This window comes from Chenopodium album, chromosome 11, assembly GCF_948465745.1.
Source record: "Chenopodium album chromosome 11, dcCheAlbu1.1, whole genome shotgun sequence".
NCBI classification, from domain to species: domain Eukaryota; kingdom Viridiplantae; phylum Streptophyta; class Magnoliopsida; order Caryophyllales; family Amaranthaceae; genus Chenopodium; species Chenopodium album.
This window is the reverse complement of record NC_137844.1, coordinates 11,078,786-11,091,933: the sequence shown is the minus strand read 5'-3', so window position 1 is coordinate 11,091,933 and position 13,148 is coordinate 11,078,786. Positions and strand designations below refer to the sequence as shown.

Genomic DNA, 13,148 nt, shown 5'->3' with positions numbered 1-13,148 from the left:
AACACATCTTCATTTTGAAAAATGTTTCAAGGGACATAATGAGATGAGAGGTACAATCCCTCAAAAGACAAGTGTACAAGTACAATAAAATCTCTTATCTTCAATATGATTGGATATAATTGGAAATAATTGGAAATCTCTATGATCAAAAGTTGATCAAATAACAGTATTCTTCATCTATTTTATATAGAGTTTAATACTTGATTAAACTCAAATATAAATAATGATAGAATAGACTTAGCAAAATCATGAAAAATGCTTAAAGTAGTTGAGCAAAGTATCATTTTGAACCTAAGAGAAATGTTCTAAGTGGCTCAAAGGGAAAGGTTTAGGAATATATGAGGATTGCATTAAGAAGTTATAGGCCAAGAATTGCAAACAAGTTGCTACTTCTCAAACCTAGAACTACTTACATGCTAAAAGTTGTTATGAACAACAAATGTTTCTAATTAAATGGATCTATTCCAATTGATTAGATACTACCTCATATAGTTGGAAGGTAAAAGAATGGAAATGTTCAAATTTAAGAAGTATACTATAGAAATTGATTTAGCATATTGCTACTTCTTGGACATATGATGTCTTGTTTAGATCACTCATTGCACAATGTGATTGAACTAAAGGAAGAAGTTATTGCTAAAGGAGAGACAAATCTACAAGTTTAGAAGCAAATGTTGCTACTTCACAAGTAGAATCTACAAGTTTGGAAGCAAAAGGTTGCAACTTTACAAGTAGAACCAGTATCTCACCACTAATAATTGGCTAGAATTAAATAAATGTTAGTCATTCTTGCCATTATCAAAACACCATTCAATGTTAGTAATGACTAAACGTCGAAGATTCAAAAAACGTGGAATAAATGTTAGTCATTCTTGCCATTATCAAAACACCATTCAATGTTAGTAATGACTAAACGTCGAAGATTCAAAAAACGTGGAATAAATGTTATTCTATGCTTCTTTGAGTCATAATGTGTTTTGAATTGCTAAATAGGTTTAAAGTTCTATATGATAGAAATAGTTAAACCATTTCTATATATATAAGTTGTCTCTAATATGTCAATTAATTCGAATGAAAATGAAAATTGCATGCGGAAGATCCAAAGGGATGGACTTTCAATATCATTGGATTATGAATCCATTGATATATGTAATTATCATTCTAATTTGAAATTTTGACTAAGTCACCATTTAGAGAAATGATGATGAGAACTCAAGGTCGAATACATATCGATGTAAGAAACCAAAGGTTCTAAGGCTAGAGACGGACAATGAAACTTCATTAGTGATACGATCACTGTTTATGCTTAGTTGAAGCATGGAAGTGAAAATTTTGAAAAGTTCAAAATTTTCAGTATGAAGTTCAGTATCAACTTGACAAGATAATGATTACACTACAATATGATTGTAATTGTGAAAATTTTAAGTCGAGACATGTATTGGCAACACATTCAAAGTATTGTGATATGATCGTAATAATGAGAATTTAAGCCAAGACCTTGATAAACATCCAAGAGTTGTGAAATCGTTTTACAACAAACTCCGAAAGAAAACCTTGTGAAGTGTTTATGAAGGAAGCTATCAATCTATATGAGATATATTTTGATAATGGATGTAAATTACCTATCTTCCAACCATTGTTCAAGGGATATACTTTTAAGATAAGCTACAAAACTAAACAACAAATTACATAGGTCAAATCAGAATGTAGCAAACGCTTCATATGTGATATGGTTAAGAAAAGTTCTTATAATGTTTTTCTACAAAGCAAGGAATAAAACATGTATTAAACCGTTTGATGCACGTTCGATTCCTATATAGAGCATGGGGTACTACTACACAACCATACTTAGCACAAAATGTTTGTTGCTCAAGTAGGTGCCCTTATGGAAATTGTTCCAAAAGGTCAAGTGGGAGTAGTGCAAATCTCAAAAGAGTTCGAGAAAAGCAACAAACAAACATGGTTCAAAACCATGGTTGGTTCACCCTATGCTAAATATGCCTCCTCAAAAGGTAAGTAGGAGTATAAGAACCTCGAAAAGTTCGAGAGCCTTGAAAGAGTTCAAGAAAAGTGATTTCGAAAATCTCGAAGAAATTTGAGAAGTTATCGAATAACAGCAACAATATGAGCATGATTCACCTCATGATACAAATGACAACGCGTGGTCTCATTAAGTGTAATGGGATTAATAACCATGTGTCGAAGGTAGTACATTCCAAGTGCACATCCTCTATTGTCGTTTCTCATTGAAAACTAAACAAAGTTGTTGTATGAGTTTCAATTGTTGCATCAAACCCACAATGATGACTAGCATATGTAGAACTTAGCCAAAGAAATATGATTTCATAATGACTAAGAGTTTTAAAATATTTATTTTGGAACATTATGATTATGCAAGTAATAAAGATGATTTGAAAAGTTATAACTCCAAGTGGTTTAAAAACCATGAAATCTAAAATAGATTCTAAGTCTGTAAGCAAGTGTATGACACTTGAATAATTTGCCTAAATTGGGTGAAACCCATTGTAAGCAAAGCAGACAAGAAAGGAAAATGTTTTCTAACTAAAGCAAAGACTTGTTGAAGGATTCAACTAATTCATAGTATGACTATGACTACGATGAAACCTTTACATTAGTCATGTTGCAAAGATCTATTAAAGATATTTAGTGATTTCTACCTTATAAGATTTGGTAGATGGATTTCAAAACACTTTCTTGAAATTGTTCATGAAATAAGATTTGTATATGATACAATCAAAAGTTTAGAGATCCAATAATCCTAGGGATGCATAGAAGATCCATAATGGATTGTAGTTAGCATCAGGGAGTTAATGTTCTTAATTTTGCGAGTTAGTCAAATCGTTTGATGTTCTCGTAAAATGAAGGAAAAGGTCTTGAGTGTACAAGACGTTTAGTGGGAGCTATGAAGTCTTCTTGGTCTAGTACAAAGAGTGATTATTTGTTGCTTGAATAGTCAAGTAATGGTTAATGCATTTTGTATGAAAATCTTGAAGAAGAAGATGAGTACATTTGGGATTCAAGATCTATATAGATAGGTCTCGAAGGATGTTTGAGTTTTGGTTAAGAAGCTTGTATTGATAAGATTCTTATAGGGTTCAACATTATATTGAAAGGAGTTTCAATCCCATGTAACATGGCACGTTGCTTAATGATTCAATACCTTGAGAAAGGTTGATGAAATTAAGACTTTGAGTGGTGATCCTTATGTAATTCGCAAAGGATGCATCATGCATGCCATGGACTATACTCGTCTATTTTGATTCACGTGTTTTAAAGAACAAATAATGATAGATTTCAATCGAAATCCAATAATGTGACGTTGGAATACAAATTAGAAATTCCTAAGTTCTTTGCGAAAGGGCGAAGGAAAATTCTTAGTGTATGGAGATGAAAATGATTATAAGATTTAGAAATTGCAAAGTTCATGTTTATGAGAATGTCTCATGAACTCTACTTACTAAACCCCTTCCACGACCAAGGTATGAGAGTCATACTAAGGTTTTTGGATTGAAGCAAGTTATGTAATTTTAGTTGTGTATGTTTTGAGAAAGCATATTACAAAAGTAAATACATTAGCTTGCAGAATTATGTTTATCAATTGAAACAAAGTTTCAATCTTATTTAATCGTGGTTTCAAGATTAAATAAAATGTCCAAAATAATTATGAATTGATGGGCTCACTAGGTTAATGACCTTTTGAATGAAACCCCACAGATGAACTAAATTCATATATTATTTAAGTTCCTAGTTCGGAATCATTAAAGTGGACATAAATGATTTCTTATACTGAACTAGCATGTTAAGATTGATTGGATAGCGCAGTTTCATGGGCTATAGGAGTGTAGTGATACTCGGTCAATCACATGGATATGCATGAATGATGCATGATCGAACTATTGACCTACTTTGAAGTTCAAGTATAGAGCTTCCGGATATATTAGTGGATTCCTTTGACATGAGTGGAACATTGATTTCATTCAATGGATGATATAACTGTGGTACATTCAAACGTCTTCCCGTAACTGGAGATTATAAAGGGTGTTTCCTGGTTATTTCAGAAGTTGAGTGGGAGCTTTGGTTGCCACAAGATTGGATAGAGTCTACCTATTAAATTAGGAATGTGTCATGTTTTGGCCTCTTGAAGAGGGAGAATTCAGAAAATGCATGGCCGTGCTCAAATGTGTTACATAGTAACCATTTGTTTTGTAATTCTAACTCAGATTTCAAGAAATGATTTGTAGATTAATATTGATTACATAAGATGCAATCATATTATCAAATCGACACAAAATGACTTAAGGAATTTGAATATTGCGCACTTGTCTCAGACAAGTGGGAGATTGAAGGAATTATGTCTTCGATAAGTGCAATTACTAGATATATCAAGGATCACTATTATGGAGATAATAAGTTCATTCTATTGGGGCGTCATCCTCTGTTGCTAGACTATGAGAGATGATCTTTGGGCTAGTCAAATAGCCCAAAGCCCTTTAGAATGGATCCTATATTGGTCACACAACAAGGGTATTGGGTTAAGCAAGTAAGAGGCCCATTGATGGGCCTCATGAGCAATTAACTAATCATGAATTGGATTAGGCTAGCATAGTTAGATTGGAATTAGGTTTTGGGCTTTTGACATGGGCTCTTATTTAGAGATGAGATCTATAAATAAGATTCATGCCTAGGGTTTGTGAGATGTAGTCATAATTCACACACTGTGAATTTTGACATCAAGGCAACCAATCCCAAAACCCTAATCCTCTCTCTAACTCACGGCTATCTCTCTCCTCCCCTCACGTTTGTACGGCCGCCCCTAAGGTGGTGGTTCGTGGTGGTTATCGTGGTGGTTCTTGGTTAGCATGTCGCTCTTCTCCGTAGAAGGTCGATAGAAGTGTTCTTTCGCGACTAACTAGCATTAGTGGAGGTCTTAACTTGTGCCCGTGGACCAAGTAGAGGAATCACGCTTGGGGTTCTTTATCTCCCTTTTTGTTCTTGCTCGATCGCACGTGGAATCACGCTTCAAAGGTACAATTATTTGTGCTTTATGTGTTATGCATTAGATCCTTGGATTAGGTACTATATGAATATGATTCATGTTATTTCCGCTGCGTAGTACCTATAAACTCCTACACGTAATCGATCCCAACGAACGCAATCACCCCAAAACAGAGTAGCAATTGAAGAACAGAGGAAGATGGTGGGTGTCGTGGGTTGCTTGCGGTGTCGAATGACGGTGATGGAGTTACAAGATTTTACGAGTGATAGTCTACCTCGTCAAAACGCCTCACTATAAGTCTTGAATTCCCCTTCTCTTTTTTTTTTTTTTTTGTTTAAATTTATTATTATTATTATTATTATTGTTATTATTATCTTTATTTTTTTTTAATAAAAAGAGAAGAGAAATTAAAGCTAATGTGAATAACAGTGCACTCCGCAGCCTAATTGCGGTATTTCGGTATTAGCCGCGGCTTGGTTGCGGAGTAAACTGTTATTGTTGCTTCTTAACATATGGGAGTGAGATGAACCACGGCCTAACTGTGGCAAAGGTGGGTATACCGCGACCCGGTTGCGGAGTAGTCTAACTTTGACTCTTCGTTGTGATTCTTGCCACACCATCTTAGCTTGTTCCCACATAAAATACCCACTGCTCCAATATACACAAGTATGGAATCGGCATATTCAACTTTTGTCTCATTATTTGATGAATGTTGACAGTAATGTCTCCACTCAAGAAATAACGTTGTACCTGCACAATACAAAGAACAAGGATAAGCTTAGTAGTAGTAAAAAATCGAATTGCCGCAACTAGCTTGTGAACTGCTCTGTTAAACTTCTGTAATGCGAGGACTCCAATATTTGTGTAAGTTGCTTTCACCTGCATTCACATAATTGCATAAGAAGACAAAGAGGGAAGGTACAGAGTAAATTAAGGGAGATAAATAATTAACTTGAAATATTGGAGCTAAATAATTCAGAGCTAAATAATTAAACTACCTAACCTACTAAAAACAAAATAAGGTAAAAACAAAAGCTAAAATAATACTCCAAAGTAGAAAAACACTAACTAGACTACTACTACCTAAGATCTAACGCACTAAGGAAAATAAAAAAAATAAAATAAAAATAAAAATAAAAACGAAACTAAGTACTAAAATAAGCTACTCCATAATAATATGAAAAACAGGCGCATAATCCTTTTTTTTTTTATTATTTATATATGCAAATATAAATATAAGAAGGTCCAAAGAAAAATTATATTTAAAAAAAAAAAAATTAAGTAAGAGTAGGAAAAATTGGGTTGCCTTCCAAAAGAGCTTGTTTATAAGGTCTTAAGCTTGACCTCCTTTTTATTCAATTTGAGTAGGGATCGGAAAGGGTAAAAACCGCTTTCCCTTCAATGGGTTCACCTTCTCAATAGTGCTTAAGATGTTTTCCATTAACCTTAAAAGAACCAGTAGCTTCATTCCAAATTTCAGCTGAACCATAGGGGAAAACCTTTCGTACTTGAAACGGACCGGACCATCTTGATCGGAGTTTCCCAGGGAACAATTTCAAACGAGAATTATACAACAAGACCAACTCTCCTTCGCGAAACTCTCGCCTTAAAATATTCTTATCATGCCATTTCTTTGTTCTCTCCTTGTACAACTTCGAGTTTTCATAAGCTTCCATCCGAAGTTCATCCAACTCGTTAAGTTGTAGCAATCTTTTCTTGCCTGCTGCTCTAGCATCAAAATTTAGGCTCTTGATATCCCAATACGCTCGGTGCTCTAGCTCAACGGGAAGATGGCAAGCCTTACCATACACCAATCGATATGGGGTTGTACCAATTAATAGCTTAGTAAAAACGAATCACGAATAACGCAACTAAAACCATTAGTCCCCGGCAACAGCGCCAAAATTTGATAGGCGTGTCGCGTACCTAACAAAAATAACCGAACTAAATCTACTATGTAATTGAGCAAGTAGGGGTCGAATCCCAAGAGACTAAGGACTAACTAATTAAACAGACTCAAATCAATACTAAGCAAGTAACCAATCAATATCGAGAAATCTATACTAGAACAACTACGAACTATCGAGTAGCAAAAATTATACTAAAGAATTAATCAAGAACTAAAGACATCTAAGATTAAGTATTCCCACTAATATGAATCAATGCAATTGAACAATCCCTTTCCCTCAATTAAATCAATAAATATTCCACAAGACAAATGCTCCCTAAAACAATACTAAGAGTTTCTTTCGATCAACTAATAACTTCCCTAACATGCAATCATAACTATTTTCATGGAATCATGCATATTAAAGACATTAAGAACGACATCCTATAAGTCCTAGCAAGAACAATTAGCTATTTTCATGCATAAAAGCTCTTACTTTTAATTAAGGTTCTAAAATCAATTAAGAATCAACTTTCGTTGTAAACCTAATTACATTCAATAATACTATTTCTAGTTAATCATTGATAATAAAACCAACCCTAACAAAGAGGAATTATAAATTAATTAAATTGGGAATTGGGAATTAATTGACACATCAATCCATATTAGGGTTCAACTTAACCCTAGATTATGAAACTACTCACACATGATAATAGAAATAGCAAGACAATTAATTAAAGAAAACATAAAAACAATAGAAATTAAAGAGAATAAGGAAAAGAAATCAATACTTGAAATTTAATATGAAATCTTCAATCTTCAAAGCAAAACCCTAGAAAGTATTGTAGAAGAACGTAGTACCAAAAAGCTCTAAAATAATGTATAAAAGTGATTAATAAAATACTATCTAAAACCTATTTATATGCTAGGAAAATAGTAGTAGTCTTTACTTAGGATTAGGACTCCTAAAATCCCAAAAATAGGGCTAATTTCGCCACTTAATCAAGAGGCCGCAGCTAGGCTGCGGTACAAGGCCGCAAGCCGCAGTGAGCCTGTGGAGTAGGCTGCCAAACATGAGTTTGTTGCTCCTTTGTGAAATTCGCCGCAAGTAAGCTGCGGAAAGCCATGAAAACCGCAATCAAGCTGTGGCCTAGGCTGCCTTGAAGCTTCTTGGATGCTAGAAACACTCCATATGAAGAATATCCCGCGTCCAAGTTGAATTCCATGCAAATCGAGCCCTATTCCTATAAAAACAAAAACAAACAAACCGAGAAGAGCAATATCGAAATAGGAAGAATAATAACTCTAAAAGATTAGGAAAATGAAGAAAACACAATAAAATATGACCAAATATCACATATAAATCATATATAATATCGTGTTATCATTCCACACGATGAAATCCAGAAACAAGAGTAAGAAGGGTACTATTTCGATGAAGCTTGATATGAGTAAGGCCTATGACAGGGTAGAATGGAATTTTCTTGAAAAATTGCTCCTTAATTTGGGGTTTGCAGAAAGATGGGTGAAAATAGTCATGGACTGTGTAACATCGGTGAAATACTCCTTTATTGTCAATGGCAATGTAAGTGGTTCGTTAAGGCCCTCTAGAGGTCTTCGACAAGGGGATCCCCTCTCCCCATACTTATTTATTCTTGTCGCAGATGCATTTTCTGGTCTCTTACGGAAAGCCTTACTTGATGGTTCTATTCATGGAGCTAGGGCAAGCCGGGGAGGTCCTGTTATTTCTCATCTTCTCTTTGCGGACGATAATCTTCCTTTTGCTAGAGCTAACCAAAGAGAGTGTCTCAAAATTGTCGAAATTCTTGACATATATGAACAAGCTTCCGGACAGAAAATTAACTATGAAAAATCAGAGGTCTCTTCCAGCAAAGGAGTCAATACATGTGTCCAAGAAGAGTTATTGAGCGTTCTTGCTATGCGTCGAGTGGACAATCATGAGAAGTATCTGGGGTTACCAACCATCATTGGTAAATCGAAGAAAATGGTTTTTTCAGCTCTTAAGGATAGAATATGGAAAAAGTTATCGGGGTGGAAGGAAAAATTCTTATCAAGAGCAGGGAAAGAACTCCTTCTTAAATTGGTGATACAGGCCATTCCGACATATATCATGGGAGTATATAAAATTCCTGCTGCGGTGATTGATGATATTTCATGCCATGATGGCTAGATTTTGGTGGGGACATGATGAGGCGAAGCGGAAAGTTCATTGGAAGAGTTGGAAGGATCTTTGCTCTCCTAAGGGGGAATGGATTTTAGAGATTTGAAGGTCTTTAATGACGCTCTTCTTGGTCGGCAATCTTGGAGACTCGTTAGCAACCCAAATTCTCTTTTGAATAGGGTCTTGAGTGCTAAATATTATAAGGGAAAGAGCTTTCTTGACTCAAATCTTAGTGTAGGGGGCAGTTTCTCTTGGCGAAGTATATGGTCATCTAAAAGCTTACTTAAAGTGGGGATTATATGGAGAATTGGGAATGGTTCTTCTGTCAACATCTGGACCGACCCTTGGGTTGATAATGGTACTAGTCGGTTCATCACTTCTTCACTCTCGGATGAAGTATCTCTTGTAAGTGAATTGATTGCCCATAATACGAGAGAATGGGATGTTCAACGAATTGAAAACCTTTTCAATGAGGTCGATGTTCGCAGCATTCTTGCCTTACCTCTAAGCTCTACTTGTGCTCCGGACTCTATTTCTTGGGCTTTTTCTATAGATGGCAAGTACTCGGTAAAGACGGCATATATGCTTGGTAAGTCTTGCAATCTTGACAACTTTCATAAGGCTTGGGTAGAAATATGGAATCTGGACATTACTCCGAAGGTTCGCCACTTCCTCTGGCGTGTTTGCACTGGTTGTAATTCTCGGATATTTTATGATTTTATATAATATATTTTATGGAAAAATAAATAAAATAATTTTTAATTCCTATTTTATGTCCAGTAGAACTCTTGTTTACGAACTATAAATTATCTTAAACCCTAATAAAGTTATTGTATTTTAGGAAAAAAAATTAAAAAATAAAGAAAGGGAGCAGTGGTTTTCGTTTCTTGTGCGTGGTATTTGTTAACCAATACCAAAACTTTGATTCTTCTTTAAATTTTCTTTTTCATTCAACAATTTCCATTATCATATCAATTGTTTTGTTTGATGGTTACATCATGATGAGATCAATGGAGAAGCCACATGATATTTTTTTTTTTTGTAAAATCAAAGCCTACGATAGCCTATTTCTTGCCGTAGTCCGAAGTGAATTCATCCGTATGGTAATCACATAAACTTCATGTTTGATTATTATTCATTACATGTAATCACACTTTATCAATTTGGAGATGTTTGATTGTATTATTTATTATGTGTAATCACACGGATTTACTTTGGAATTGTTTGTATAATTATTGCTTTATATTATTGTATGATTTGATATTTATATGTTTGAGTTTATAGCTATGATTGATGTATATAATTTTATGATATGATCTAATTTAATTGTCTTGTTATTATTGTTGTATTGATTGATTGTTCTATTTTTTCTGGGATTTTTTTTAATGTTGTTGTTATAGGGAGTATTGTTTTATTGAGGTTTTAGGGTTACTAATGCAGAGTATTATTTTTTGGGTTAAGATTTAATTAATTTTGGGAACTAGTTTTATTGCCCTAAGAGTCGAGATATTTATGAATCAAATTGTTATGTTATTTGGGAACATGTGCCAATATTGAGATATTATAAATTAATTTGTGAATGGTTATTTGATCGATGTATGAGATCAAAAGGTTGAGAATTATTGTTTTGTTATTGGTTTGAGGCTCGGCGTTATAGACCTTAGTCCTTGGCATATTGGTAATGAGATAATGATCATGAGTTAAGAATGAGGTACAATCTTTATTTATATTTTTATATGGTCCCCTACAGTGGGAATTGACCCGTATGTGGTCTGGTTTAAGGTGTTTTTTCTGGTTATTGAGAGTATTCAAGTTTTTATACTTGTTGATTTGTTATTCGAATTACTCATGTCCAAGGCTAGGTTTAGAACAAAGAGTATGGCACACTTATGGGATAGAGATTTATAAAAAGAATTGTATTTTTATTCGGGGTTGGGTTTGACAAAGGTTACTTACAGAGTACAATGTGTAATGTAGTTTTAAACTACATTATTTAATTGAGCTAGTAATGTTGATTATCCTATTATACTCTGTATTCTGATATGTGATGATTACTCAGCTTTTTGCTGACGTGTGTGTTGTTTTGTTGTGATACTTGTGTTTGCGGCCATGTCTTTTTCTTATGGTGGCCCTGCGACGATCTATTATGGAATTTGTCCTTAATGGTGACCAGTCAAGTTGTTTAAGAAGGTTGATCAAGTGATTGTAGCTAAAGGAGCTCAAATGTTTCGATTAGTATGCTATAACGAGTTTATAAAGTTGTATAAATAGATCACCTAGTTTATTGGGTTGTAATTATTGGGATTTTGTAAGCTTTAACACTTGACAGGTTGTCGAGTGTGGCAGTAATACCTCCAATTTAGGTATATGCTTCCGCAATTTTATTCAAAGGTTGTTTATTTTTCCTTTAATTCATATTTATTATTGGTTAGTAAATCGGGGGTTTTACACTGGTACTCTCCCCACTCGAGCTTACCTCCATTATAGACACATGACAGATTGTGTAGACTGCCCCTGGTGTGAAAGTTGCCCTGAAACCGTGTGCCATGCTCTGTTCGACTGCCCAATTGTGCGCAATTTTTGGGTTGAATGTGACTGTGTGGAAATGTCCCTATGGCCATCAGGTATGTCTTTCTTGGATCTTGTTGTCTCCTGGGCAAAGCTAAACGAAAAAAAGAAGTGTAGGGGTGCTATTTTGTTGTGGTATATTTGGTGTAGAAGAAATGATTTGATCTTCAATGGCAAAGAAACTTACCACCCCATAATTGTTGATCGTGTCTCCCGTCTTGCTTCTGATTGTATGAATTATTCAAGGAAGATTTATGGGGCTGCTAAGAGGCATCCTTGTAGAAGCCTGAAGTTGTGGAGAGCTCCGCCAGATGGGATGATCAAGATCAACTGTGACGCATCCCTCGCTAATGATGGGTGGGTTGGGCTTGGTCTAATTGCCAGGAACCACGAAGGAGAGGTGGTGTTTGCTGCCACTCGTCGATGCAGAGCCTATTGGTCCCTGATAGTTGCTAAGGGGAAGGCTGTAGCGTGGGCTATTAGGCTTGCCAATAGCTTCAACCTGTCAAATATCATCCTTGAATCGGACAGCGAGATCCTCATCAAGCGCTTGTGCAATGGAGTTAATTTCTTCTCTGATTTTGATTCTGTTTTAGATGATATTTTATTTTTATGTTCAAAGTTTTCTTCTGTTATTTGGAGTCATGTCAAACAGAGCGGGAATGTTGTTGCCCACAATCTAGCCCGTTTGACGTTTTTTGATAGTGTGCAAATGTGGGAGAACCAATGTCCTTGTGAGGTTTCTCCGTATGTTTTGATGGACAAATTATCAATATAAGGCTCCTTTAACTTTTCCTCAAAAAAAAAAAAAAAAAAAACTGCTACTAGCAAGACTTAGACAAGTTTAAACAAAAATTAAACAAGATTTAGAGTTTATGTTAATGAAAATACCAAGATTTTCTTCAACCTTTGGGGTTATCAAACAATAAATAGTCTTTGTGTGATGCATCACACCCTCAAATGGTGGTGTGAAATAATTGTCCAATTATTACTAATTTACCGGTAATTTTGTTTCATAGATACTTAGAAATGGGCATGAGTTAGATTGGTACGAGGGCATATTGTATAGTCATAATAATCCTTATTCATCTTTCTCAATATGGGTATTGGATAACCTTAATTTTCCCTAGTATTTTGTTACACGATATGTCATATATTTTACTACGTCCGCCCACAATTATATGCACCAAAGAGGGTTTTTACGGACTCCTAGGAAAAACTTTTAGTGTATATTAATGATGTTTGGGTAGGTTTAATTAAGTTGTAAAAAGGAGGGAAGTAGGAGAGAGAAAGTGGTCTCTTTTGGTTTATTTTGCATGTGGGCTGATTTAGATGGGAAAGTGGAGAGAGAAAGTGGGTTTTTTTTTTGTTTTGGCAGGAAACCTTCCAAAAGAAGAGGGAAAGTACTTTCCCTCTCAAAATTTGGTGTGAAATTTTAAAAATTTCACCTTTCCATCAAAATTTTCAATTCAATTCATTTTCACATCCAAATT

At 34.8% G+C, this 13,148-nt stretch overlaps 1 protein-coding gene across 1 annotated transcript; it reads left to right on the top strand.

Moving 5' to 3' along the window:
* The first annotated feature begins 11,578 nt into the window (after positions 1 to 11,578).
* On the top strand, positions 11,579 to 12,433 carry LOC145566282 (uncharacterized). The gene has a single exon (XM_081625747.1). It carries the CDS (start codon positions 11,579 to 11,581, stop codon positions 12,431 to 12,433), a length of 855 nt encoding a protein of 284 aa, XP_081481873.1.
* Positions 12,434 to 13,148: the final 715 nt, after the last annotated feature.